General features: G+C 27.8%; 1 protein-coding gene across 1 annotated transcript in view; it reads left to right on the forward strand.

The window, feature by feature from the left end:
- Positions 1-6,988, forward strand: part of LOC117174457 (ionotropic receptor 25a) — a 66,802-nt gene extending 59,814 nt beyond the window's left edge. The window contains exon 6 of the mRNA XM_033363600.1: positions 6,634-6,988. Within this exon, the coding sequence (XP_033219491.1) occupies positions 6,634-6,988 (355 nt within the window). The remainder of the gene's footprint in view (positions 1-6,633) is intronic.
- Positions 6,989-13,650: the final 6,662 nt, after the last annotated feature.

Genomic DNA, 13,650 nt, shown 5'->3' on the forward strand with positions numbered 1-13,650 from the left:
GTATTCAAATCTACGTAATTATCCATCATATTTGTTCGTACTAAAATTACTAATTTTTAATATAATTATTTAGGTTTAAGAACCTTTGAAAAAGGTACGCATTTGTACTGGAACGTCAGGAAGTTTCGAAAGGAGTTTTTTCTATTAAATAAATATCTGAGTTTCGAAGAACATGTTTTTTTGACTCATATTTATTTTTTCGATTTACGATTGAACCGTAAGACAAATAATTTGAAATCAATAAAATGCGTAATCAATCAGGCAGTAGATATGGCCAGTTTTTATGAGACAAACTCTAACAAGTTGCCTCAAAGATTATAAACATTTTAATTGCTAATTATCATGATGGCACTAGTTATGGCTAGTTTTAGAACGACAGATTCTTCCACATTGCCTCTAAGATTATAAACATTTTAATTGTTAATTATTTATCTCAAAGATCTATTTTAATTGACTGATTATTATTCAAGGATAACTAATTAAAATTTGATTATATTTCTTTTCTGGACATTTTCTTTTTTAGTCGAGAAATGTAATTAAAAGTAAAAAAATGCATTAAACAATCACATAGTACCTATATATGACCAGTTTTTGTAAGACAAACTCTTACAAATTGCCTCAAAGATTATAATAATTTTAATTGCTAATTATCTTGATGGCAGTTGTTATGGCCAGTTTTAGAAAGACAGATTCTTCAAAAGTGCCTCTTAGATTATAAACATTTTAATTGTTAATTATTTATCGTGAAGATCTCTTTTAATTAATTAATTATTATTGAAGAATTACTAAGTACAATTTTGTTATATTTCTTTTCTAGACATTTTATTTTTTAGTCAAAAAATGTAATTAAAAGTATAAAATGCATTAAACAGTCAGATAGTACCTATATATGACCAGTTTTTGTGAGACAAGCCCTTACAAATTGCCTCTCAGATTATAATCATTTGAATTGTTAATTATTTATCATGAAGATATCTTATAATTGATTGATTATTATTCAAAGATTACTAATTAAAATTTGATTATATTTCTTTTCAATTATGTTAATTATCATGAATACATCTTTAAATTAATTGATTATTATTTAAGGATTACGAATTAAAATTTTGCCATATTACTTTTCTAGAAATTTTTATCTTTTGAGCTAAACATTGTCATTGTAGTTAGAAAATCCGTTACAAATCATACAGTAGATATGGACAGTTTTAATAAGACAAATTCTTGTAAATTTCGTCAAAGATTATAAACATTTTAATTGCCAAGTATCACGATGAAATTAAGTATGGCCAGTTTTAGTCAGACAAACTCTTCAAAAAAATTTTGAATGTTAATTATTTATTATAAAGATATCTCTTAATTGATTGTTCAATATTCAAGAATTACTCATTATGCCACAAATTCGGTAAAAATTATTATAAGACTTAATAAAACTCACTGATGAGGGCCACCATTCTGTGCCGAAACGTTTGAAACAACTTAATCAGTTTCAATTCACCTGACCCTAAGCCAACAACTTACATCAACAATTTCTACAAAATTTATTTTTGAGGCTCAATATAACCACCCAATCATTATTTTATTTTTTTGCCAAAAAATGTAATTTTAAGTATAAAATGCATAATCAGTCGTACAGTAGATATTACCTGTTTTGGTGGGATAAAGTCTCAAAAATTGCCTCAAAGGTTCTAAATATTTGTATTGTTATTTATCATGAATATATCTTATAATTAATTGATTATTATTCCAGATTACCAGATAAAATTTTGTTAAATATCTTTTATAGAATATTCATTCTTTTAAGCTAAAAATTGTAATTATAATTAGAAAATCCATTACAAACCAGACAGTAGATATGGACGGTTTCAATAAGACAGACTTTTAAAAATTGCCTCAAATATTATAAACATATTAATTATTAATTATGATGGAGAACTTTTATAATTAAAACTTTGCCATATTTCTTTTCTAGAAATTTTATTTTTTAAGCCAAAAAGTATAATTGTTAGTAGAAAATCCATTACCAAGCATCCAGTAGATATAACTAGTTTTAGTTGGCCACATTCTTAAAAATTTCTTCAATGGTTATATAAGTCTTAATTGTTAATTATCATATAGAATTCTTCTAACTAATTGATTATTATTTAAGAATATGAATAAAAAATTGAAGTATTTTTGGTATTTAAGGTTTTCTTCTTTAAAGAATTCGAAAAAATTCAGATCGTTCAGCTTTAAAGGTAAAATGTACGCGCATTTAAAAGGACAATTTCTTCCTTTCGTTCACAAAATAATACTATTAATTTTCTTTCATTAAAACAAAAAGTTGTTTAAATGTTCCTCTAGGCTTTTTTAGGTCTGAAAATTATTTTCCTAATTTTTGATTTTTTTAAATATAAATTTAAGTCTAAGGAATTCTTGTACCCTTAAAAAGTATTCATTATTTATTTTAAAAAAAATTATGTCTTGGTTTATTTGGAGAAAACAAATTTTGAAGTTATTGTCGGTCTTGGAAGAAAATATCTTATTTAATTACAATTAGCGGTTTTAAATGGCCCCAGAACATTTATAACAATGATAGAAAATTTATGGCAGTATTTTTTCACTAAAATGAAGAAATTGGGTGAAGCAGCATTTGCAAAGTTCAAAAATTCAAATTGTCATAAAAGTTTACATAAAATTAAAAAAGAAATCTAATTTCAAGAATTTTGTGAAACTATACATGAATTTGTTCTGAATTTTTTTCGCTTCATGTAAGAGAACTGTAAACCCGTATTTTATCCTCTCGGACTAGTTAAGAAAATCCCCGTCTGTATAAATCACAATCAACCTATATTACTCGGGAGCCTTTCCAAATATTTAAGAAGGACCAAGAAAATAAGTAACAGTATCATTGTAATGCCCGAGAAGTTCTATAATAGCAGAAAATTTTGGATTTTTGGTTTAACAATTAGAATTTTTGTTGAAACTTTTTTCTTAATAATTAGAATTTGTATAAAATATATCAAAATCATTGAAAGAGTCAATTTTATTTTTTATATCTCTTACTAGGCAATATAAAAATATTTGAAGAGTGTGATTCCCTACTATTTTTAGATTAATTAAAATTATTTGAAAATCGAATCAATTTCGAATTGACTTTCCTTTCAATTAACTACTCAAACAATTAATTATTGAATTTAGGCTTATACGAATTTTTGAATTTTCTTAAATTCTTTTGAAATCGTTTAAGGTTTTTTAAAATAATCTGAAACTTTTTAACAGAATTTTATAATTTGAAACGAAAAACAGAAGAAGAAGAACGAAAAGTTTCAGTTTCAAAAGATTTAAAGAAATTGGTAGTACTTTAGGGTATTTTAAAAGATTCAAAGGAAGGATTCAAAGGGTTTACAATTTTTCAGGGTATTTTAAAAGATTTCAGGGAACTTTCCAAGAATAAAAAAAAATTCGAGATATTTAAAAATATTGTGCATCATTTGAAAAATCTAAGTACATTTTTAATATATTTTAGATATTTTAAATGATTCTAAAGTATTTTAGTGATTTTAGTGTATTTTTAAATATTCTAAGAGATTTTCCAAAGTTTTAAATATCACAGGGATTACAAAACATTTTTTAAAATGGAAAAACTTTCTGGTATCTTAAACAAATTCCGAATAATTATCAGTATAATTCAATTACTTAAAGAGATTTTAAAGGATTTTAGGATTTTTTTTTAATATCAAAAGTAATTTTCAAGAGTTCGCAGAAACAAAATATTTCAAAGGATTAAAAATTTAGTACGGTATTTTAAAAGATTCCATGGAATTTTCAATATATTTCAATCATTTAAAGGGATTCTGAAGGTTTTTTAATATTTTCTGGTATTTTAAAATCTTCCAACAAAATTTTTTAAGAACCTCAAATATTTTTAAGGGATTTAGAACATTTCAAAGGATTTAAAATATGTTTGGGTATTTATTAAAAAATCCGAAGAATTTCAGTAGATTTCAATAATTTAAACAGATTGGAAAAAATTTTAGGGTACTTTCAAATATTTCAAGTAATTTTAAGAGTTTTAAATAATTTTAAGAGAATTTCAAAGTTTTTACAGAATTTGTAGTTGTTTAGGGTATTTTAAAAGATTCAAAGGAATTTTCAAGAGTTTTATATATTCCAAGGAATTCCTAAGATTTCAAAAGATTTTATTTTTTTACGGTATTTTTAAACATTTCGAGTAATTTTCAATAGATTTGTAAAATTTCAAGTGATTTCAAATTATTTTAATGTATTTTAGATTTGGGGTTATTTAAAAAAAATCACAAAACTATTTCAAACGCTTTCAACATTTTCAAGTATTTGAAGAAAATATGTAGATATTTAAAGATTTTAGGGCATTTCAAAAAATTCCAAGGAGTCTTTAAAAGATTTTAAAGAATTTTAAAGATCTTAGGATATTTTGAAAGATAAAACGGAAGTGAATCCAATCCCTTAAAAGGATTTCAAAGGATCTAAAAGATTTTAGGGTATTTTTAGTAGATTTATATCATTTTTAGTGATAATAAAGATTTTTAAACATGTTATGGTATTTTTTAGTATTGCAACTAACTTTCAAGAGCTTTAAGAAATTTCAACGGATTTCAGTAAGTGGTAGAGGTTTTGAAATATTGTAGAGTATTTTTAAAATATCCAAGGAATTTTCAAGAGCTTCAAAAAATGTTAAGGAGTTTCAAAATTTTGAAAGAATTCGAATTTGTAAAGATCATTTTCAAATATTCCAAGTAATTTTCGGGTATTTTAAAAAATTCTAACGAATTTGAAATAGGTTTCAATTATTTGAAGAGATTTTAAAAGATATTAGGCTATTTTTAGATATTATAAATAATATTCAAGAGCTTTAAAAATGTCAAGGCATTTTAAAATATTTTAAAGAATTTTAATTTTTTAGAGTATTCTAAAGATTCCAAAGAATTTGCAAAAGCTTTTAAAACAAAAGTTCAAGAGATCCTAAAATATTTTACACGAATTTAAATATCTTAGTGTGTTTTTAACAGATTTCACTCATGTGAACTGATTTTGAAGAATTTCAGAAGTTTTAGGGTATTTTTAAATATTCAAATTAATTTCCAAGAGCTATGAAAAATGTCGAGAAATTTCAAAATATTTAAAGGATTTGAAATTTTTCGAGTGTTTTAAAAGATTTTAAAAGTCAATTTTAAATATTTCAGGGAATTTTGGAACAATCTTATAAATTTTTTATTGATTTCAATAATAATTAAATTATATAAAGGAATTTCATAAGATTTCCTACGATTTTAATTATTTTAAAGGATTTTAAAATCTCTTCAGGTGTTTTTATAGATTTTCAAGAATTTTAGGGAAAATTATCAGATTTCATGTAATTTCACAGAATATAATAATATTATAATGAATTTTTAAGAAATCACAAAAAGAGATTTTTTCGTATATTTTAAAAATTGCAAGATACTTCCAAATATTTTTTGCATTGTATTTAGAATCACTTGGTACTCATCCGGAATTCTTATTAATTTATACCGAATTTTTTTATTCTTTTTAATTCTCTGGACCTTTCTTGAATTTTTCAATTCGCTTACATTTTTTTATATTTCAATAAATTCAAATACCTTAGATATTTCACCAAATTCTTTTGAACTCTTTTTAATTTTTGTAAACTCATTTTTAACTTTTTGAATTAAATTATTTTTTCCATATTTTTTATTGATCTTAATTCATTTGAATTTTTCCGAATACACTATGAATTTTAATTAATATTCCCGAACTCTTCACATATCCCTTAAATTCCTGTAAATTCACACAAATTTTACTTGCATAAACGAAATTTTCTGGAGTTTTAAAATATATTTTCCCAATTTATTCAAATTCTTTCGAATATAAGCTGAACCGTTTAGAAATCTTATAAATTGATCCTGAATTCGTTAAAAGTAATCTGAAATTCTTCTAAATGTTATCAATTTTGAAGAAATTTCAAAGTGCAGTCAAATCTGAATTTAGTCTCGATTTTGGGGCTGACGTTTACCGTAAATCCAGAGTCTCGGAAGTGATTTGTCGTTCTCCTGTTTTTCTCTCTGTTTTGTCACGCATGAATGAATACCGCTCATTTCCCGCAGCTCCTCTCGCGCTTCCATGTGGTGCAGCCTCAATTCTCGAAGAAACTAAATCCAGAATCTCTATATCCAGATTCGACTGTACTTAAAAAATTCCGGGGTATTTTCACAAATTTCTAGGCATTTTTGAAAGCTCTAAAACAGATTAAAAAATTACAAATTTCTTTTCTCCTAATCTCTTCTAAATTCTATAGAAAATTAGTCATTTTTCGTCAATTAGGCATTTCTTTAAGTCATTTAGAATGTGGCAGCCCTGAGAATAATCAACTTTAAACTAATAAATTTATATTAAAAATTGTTTTATTTTATATGTAAAACATTCTCCAATCCTAAAAATTGTGCAATATTAGAATTTTGTTTTTTAAATATTAATGTTGAGGACAAATGAAAGATTAGGGAGAGAATTTTTAAAATGAAGTATCACCGCCACCTTGATTTACCTAATGCGTTCTCTTCTTGTTTTTTGAAGAAACATCGCAATGCATGAACAAACAAAAATAAATTTTGTTTGCAGGATCTTGGTTTTGCTGAACAAGAGGAAACTGGAAAAGCTGAAGGACAGGTGGTGGAATCAAAATCCCGAGAGGAAGAAATGCGGAAAGGACAGCGATCAAAATGATGGAATCAGCATTCAAAACATCGGCGGTGTTTTTATCGTCATCTTCGTGGGCATCGGTTTGGCCTGTGTCACTTTGATGTTCGAGTACTATTATTATCGATTTCGTCCCAAAGCGAGCAACGACAATGCTGCTACCAATGCAAATTCGAAAATCAAACCTGCAGATGCTATGAAGCCAATCGTATTTAACTTGCGGCCAGCTCCCACGCAGGCTTTGCAGCTTCCTACTCGATTCAGATCAAGATTTTAATTCGAATTGGGCCATCGAAATACGGCTTCGAATTGAAAAAAGCTCGTGACCCGTGAAAGCCGATGCTTTGCGTTCAGGAAACTCAAATCCTATCAGAACCGATATCATAATTGATTATCGACTTCGAATAGGAAATATAAAAGCGATTATTTAGGGCGTCTTATATATTGCGAGATGCGCCTACTCGTCCGCGAATCGATTGTCACGAGTTCTGCCAAATCGATATTTAGAACTCATTACAGGGATCACAGTCGTTCAGCAGTTCAATTGTAGGAAAAATAGGTGGATTTTTCATTGAAAAGAGAATATTAAATAAAAATAAGTTGAGTGAGGCGCTAAGTGCCTACAAAAAAAGGGTTTCGTAGCGTATTAGAACGTTAATTGAGTTGTTAACCCCTCCTTCCATAATTCCCTTCCTCGCACTCCCCCAGTACTACTTTATTCTCTTAATATACCTCCCTTCACTTCAGCCTTCTCCTACTTCTCCCTTCCCCACTATTCCTCTCTCACTTTCTTTGTTTCTTTTTCTCACATCCCTTTTCTACTTCTCTATCACTTACTTCCCTCCTCTCCCCACTTAACCTAGTTGCTATCCACTCACTTCCATTCTTTTAATTCTCTTTTTTTCCGTCCCACTCCCTTATTTACTTTACCACCAATCACTTTCTTCCTTTTCTTACTTGAACTACGTCCTATTCTACTTATCTGCCCTTAATTCTACTTCTTACTTTCTGTGCTATCTCTCTCCGGTCCCCTTCCTCTCCTCCTACTTTCCCTTCCAAACACTCACCTTCCAGCACTCACTTTCCCTCTCCCTTCTTTGACCTGCATGATACCTACTTACTTCTCTTCCCTTGATTCTCCTACTTCCCCACCCTTCCCTAACTATTCCTTCCTTGATTTTCCCCTTCTCTTATTTCTCCCATCTCTACTATTCCTCCCTCATTCCCACGGCTTTTTTCCTTAACCGTCTTTTGTACTTCACCACTCACTTCCCTCCTGTCCTTACTTAAACCACTTCCTATCCACTCACAGCCTTCCCTCAATTCTCCTGCTATCTGTCCCACTTCTTTACCTACATACTTACTCTCCCACCACTCACTTTCCTCCTACGATCCCTTCTCTCCTTCTCTCACTTAACCTGCGTCGTAACATACATACCTCCCCTTAATGCTACTTCTTTTCACTTTCTCTGCTATGCCTATTCAGCCCCCTTATTCTCCTCCTACTTTCCCTTCCACCCGCTCATCTACCACCACTCAAACTCCACCTTCCTTCATTGAACCTACGTCTTATCAACTCACTCCCCTCGTATTGATTCTCTCCTTGATTCTCCTACTTTTCCACCCTTCCCATGGTATCCCCTTTCTTGCTTCCTCTTGCTCCTATTTCTCCATTCTCTTCCCACACTTTCCCATATCCCCCTCCCTAGACCCCTTTCATAACCCCTCTACTCCTACTTCCCGCCACTCACTTCCTTTTTCCCAACCCTCATTTCCCCTCCTGTCACGTAACCTTCGTCCTATCCACTCACTTTCCCTCCCCCACTATTCCTTTCGCCTTCCATACCCCCCCCCCCTTACTTACCATTTGAGGCAAAAAGTGCAACGGATGGACAACCGACCAAAACTATAAAAGTTTCTGTTCGAGACTTTTTTTTCTTTTCCAAATGCCAGCTAAAGAACAAAAATTAACGAAGGCAACTCTTTTATAAGAAATGATCAATTTTTTTTAGAAAGAAAGCGAACACGGGCAAGATTTTTTGTTGCCTCACGCATTTTTTAAACTTAAATATAAAAAAGCAAAAAGAGGCGAGATTTTTTTTGCCTTACACAATTTTTAAACTAAAATATAAAATTAATATTTATTGAGAAATTTTATATTTTATAGCTTCTATTATTAAAAATAATAATCTTCGAATTCGTTAATTCACTTTCTCTAGGTTAAAGTTTTCAATTTGGAATTGGAATAATTTCAAATTTTAATATTCTAAACTGCTTGGATTCCATTTTAAACGTACAAAATTCTCTTGTTTCTCAAATTCGTCGAAATCGTAAAATTTACAATGAAAAGACTCAATAGTTAACACTTTTTTTTTAACTAAGCAATTTTTAATTAATGCCTCCAGAATGAATGCAGAACAAAGAAAATTTAAAACAATAATTTCTCAAATTCTAGCTTTGAAAATTAGAATATTTTGGAACTAGGCAATGAAAAATAAATGATTTCTTTTTATTTGAAAATATTTCTTTCATTTCTTTAATTGCGCAGTTTATAACATTGAAATCTTATATACCAACATATTTCTGTATTTTCTCCTTTTTAATTTTCAATATCATATCTTATAACTGTCCGATTTTTGGTTAAAGATTTTAGAGAATTAATCCTTTAAAATTCAAAAATATTTTATGCGAAAATATTAAGAATGAATAATATTTTTAAGTGAATTGTTGAAAATTACACGATTTAAACCTAAAAAATGAACAATTTTATCGTTCAAAAGAAACGGTTACAATTTTAAAGTTCAGTTTTAAAAAAAGTTCTAATTCTTTTAACTTTCAACGTTCTATGGTTTTTAGGCTTTTTAATTTTAAATATTTATATTTTTATTCATTTAAATTACGGTGAATTTATTTGTTGATAAGTGCGAAATTAGTTTAATCAATTTTAATGTTTAATTATCATTATTTTCACTTATTGAAAACTTATGATTCTAGAATTTCTGTAGCTTTGACTTTAATACATTAAATTTAGTTTCCAATTTCAAAGTGTCACATTTTAGTCGCAGCAAATTCAAAACTATTTAGGTTAAAAAGTTTAAATTATTCACTTTCGAACCCTTATAATTAGGAACAATAACATTTCTATTTCTTGACATTTTAAGTAATCTAATTTTCTTAATTCTAATCTGAAATTGATCAAGTTTTAGCGTTTTAGCATTTTCCTATTTTTGAAATTTTATTCTGAAATCCTTTAATTTCACTATCCTTTAAATTAAAATAAAAAATTATTTTGAACTCTGAATTAGTAATTTAATTAGTCTGAAATTTTCAAATTTTTAAAATTAGTATTTAAACATATGGTTAATAAGTAATTTTTAAATTGTTTATATTTTTAATGTGAGAAAATAAAAATCCGATTGCTGACTAAAAATACTAACAAGACCTAAGGTTGTTTAAAATCGTAAGTTTCATTTTTGAAGTTTTGGTGAAAAACGCTGACATAACCTTAAACTGTTTCAAAATGGCTTACTAGAAATAAAGATTTCTGATGAAAAACGTCTAAATAACCTATAATTATTAAAAAGTTGTGAATCTTCTTTGTAATTTATTTTATTTTATTATTTTTTAATTAAAAATACCAGTTTCTGAGGAAAAGCACTGGCATGGTCCAAAATTGTTAATAAATTTGAAATATTTTTTAATTATAATGATTATTATTTGAAAATACTCATTCTCGATGTAAAAATAAAAAATAACAACAATAACCTAAAATTGTTGACAACATTTCTGAATCTTAACTTATTTAAAAACCGTCCAAAGTTTTTCAAGCTTGTAAATTCGATTATTTTAAACAAAAATCATTGGATTCAAATCTAATAATTTGTATTTAAAGATTCTAATTTCAGACGAAATACAGTAACAGAAGCTAAAGTTGTCGATAATTGAAATATTCTTGTAAATTTAATATTTTGTTATAATCGATTGTATTATTATCGACAATTGCAAATCTATCTCGAATTCCCAGTGGGCACAAAATTTGGCAACGTCTTTGCGACATCGTTACGACGTCTTTACGACATTTTTACGGCATCCTATGTCCGTGTCGTTTCGGTGTCTTTATGATATTGTAAAGACATCGTCAGATCATACGACATGTTTACGATATCGTAAAGACACCTTAACGACATGGACATAGGATATCGTCAAGTTGTCCTAATGATGTCGTAACGATGTCGTAAAGACGTCGCCAAATTTTGTGCCCACTAGTTTATTATGAATTTGTTTTAAAATGCCAGTTTTTGCTGTAAGTTGCTAACGTAACCTAAAATTGTTAAAAAATGAATAACCTTTATAATCTAATGATTCTTGTCTAAAATTATTAGTTTTCAGTAAAGACTTTAACAAAGTCGCAAAAAGTAACTTGTAGAACAAAATTTTATCATTTTAGCGTAATTATTTTTGTATAAAAAACGCCCATTTCCAGCGTAAATTATTAACATGGCCTAAAATTGTTGAAAATCGGGAATCTTGATGAATATTTTTGTTAAAAGATGCTAATTTCCGAGGGAAAAAGTAACAAAACCTAAAGTCTCTCAATTCGTATAAGGGGTTTTATGATTGTTTTTTCAAGTGATTATTTGTAGATTTTATTTTCAAAATTGCAAATTTCACCTCTTTTTTCGAAAGAAAAAGAAAATTTTAGTAAATTAATCTCAGCTTTTAAACAGGAGGAAAGGTGGAAAATGGACAAAATTAATAAATATAGGGATTAGAGGAGATTTTTTAAAAAAAATGAGAAGAGGAGAAAAATGGGGAAAAGAGGAATAGAGGGCTGACTGTGATCCCCGTCATTCTCTTAAAAATAACATTTAATTTCCTACTCCTCAAGGAAGATTTAAGTTGATTAAATTTTTCATGGATTGTGCCCTAAATTCTTTGAAGTTGCTTTTTATACTCATATCTATTTAAAGCATTGAAATCAGTTTTGCAGAGGAAGAGGAATTTAAATATGAAAAACGGAAAAAAGATTTTAGGACAGGCGATGAGATTTTTTATATGCCTTTATGCAATCGAAAAGAGTTGACTTTTCAGATGAAGAGTATAGAATTTTTAATGGTCTGTCTCTAAAAGTCATGTATTGAAAATTATGGTTCTAGTGCCCTTTTTACTTAAAAGTTATCAAATTATCCTTTTTTTTTTAGATTATAAAAGTTATCATATTCATCCTATTTTTTTTTAATTGCAAAGTTTTCCTTGGCGGAGAGAGACTCCTCATTCTCCTTATTCTTCTCTTTCTCTTTTTCTTTCTCCTTCTTCTCCTCATTCTCATCATTTTCCTCCTCATCTTTATCCATCTATCCTCCTCCTCCTCCTCTTCCTCCTCCTCCTCCTCCTCCTTCTCCTCAAGTCTTTCATCATTTTGAAAAACTACCGTACGCTTATTTAAGAAAGGTTTGTATCAGTCTTTAATTTGGCAAATAATAAAAAACAGAGAAGTGACTGATAAAAAAAATTATATTTTGAAAAAAGACCAATTTGAAAACCTTCATTTTTTCAAAAAAGCACTATAATGCTCTTTTTTATTGCATGACGTCAGAGACATACTACAAGCCCTTAAAGAGAAAACAGTAAAATTCGCTAGGGTCGAAAAATAAGCGAGAGAAATAGATAAATTGAAACTATTTATTTGGGATATTTATAATTACGAACATTCTATCAAAATTATAGGTAATTAAGGTAACTATTATTTTTGATTGAAAAAGATTTTTTTTCTTTGTGACTTTTTTTACTTAGATCAAAATGTGGTAAAATGTAGAAAAACTTTTTTATGGGTTTCCTCATTATTTATCAAAATTCTATTCAAGCTTATTTTTTAAATAAGCCCAGGTTCATTGAAAACCCTGAATTATTTCGAGAGATATTGATTATTACTCTTTTTTTACCATTGCGAAGAATTTTAAAGCAGAAGAAGCATAATTAAAATTAAAAAAGTCTGAAGCAGTTTCTAAAAATACAAAAAGTCTTATAAGGAAATATCAACTTGTACACATGAGGGCATAAGCGCATAAATCACCTAGTTCCGAGAAAAGGTATAGAAAAGCATTTTCTTCCGTTTAAAATGTATACAATACATGCATTATTTTTAATTTCAAATAGAGAAACAGACCATATAGTTTCTGAATATTTAATTGTAAAATTGAATGAAAAAATTTTTTTTAAAGAAATCAAAAACTTAAAAATTTTCTAAAAAAATGGCTTTTATGTCCTTCAAATGTGCAATATGAAAATGTTGGACATTTCAGAGAAAGAATTTATGTTTTTTAAAGATAATTTTTGTTAATAATCACATGAAAGCCATTACAATTCTACAACACTCGAAATAATTTAACAGTTTTATATATTTTTCAACTGCTTTTGAATTTCAATTCCAATCGAATTTTGGTAAGCTTTAAAAAAAAATCTGAAGACAATTTTCTTAAAATTTTACCACCCGTGCAAGGAAGTCGCAAAAACTTAATAAATAAAAAAAGTAAATTATATCTGAAAAGGAATGTCAAAAAGGTAGATTTGGAAGTTTACATCATTACAAACCTCCCTCTATGACGAAATAAAATGTTAATTATGAAATTAATATGAATTACTATCAAAATTGAGATTTTTTATCAAAAATATTAAAATTGTAACCAACTGTTATTTTTAGAGATTTTTAACACATTTTCCTTTTTTAATTATAATTTATTCTAATTGAAATTTGTCACAAAAAACTTTTTTGTATACCTTAGTTACCTTTATATTTTTAACGCTCATAACATTTTGTAAAAACTCTTAATTTTCAAATTACAGTTAAAATTTCATTTAAGCACCATTACTTCTTCAGAATTATAAAAATGCAATCAAAATATTATTATATTATTATAATGAAAATGCTCAATACGCGCA

This window comes from Belonocnema kinseyi, chromosome 6 (genome assembly GCF_010883055.1).
Source record: "Belonocnema kinseyi isolate 2016_QV_RU_SX_M_011 chromosome 6, B_treatae_v1, whole genome shotgun sequence".
Classification (NCBI taxonomy): domain Eukaryota; kingdom Metazoa; phylum Arthropoda; class Insecta; order Hymenoptera; family Cynipidae; genus Belonocnema; species Belonocnema kinseyi.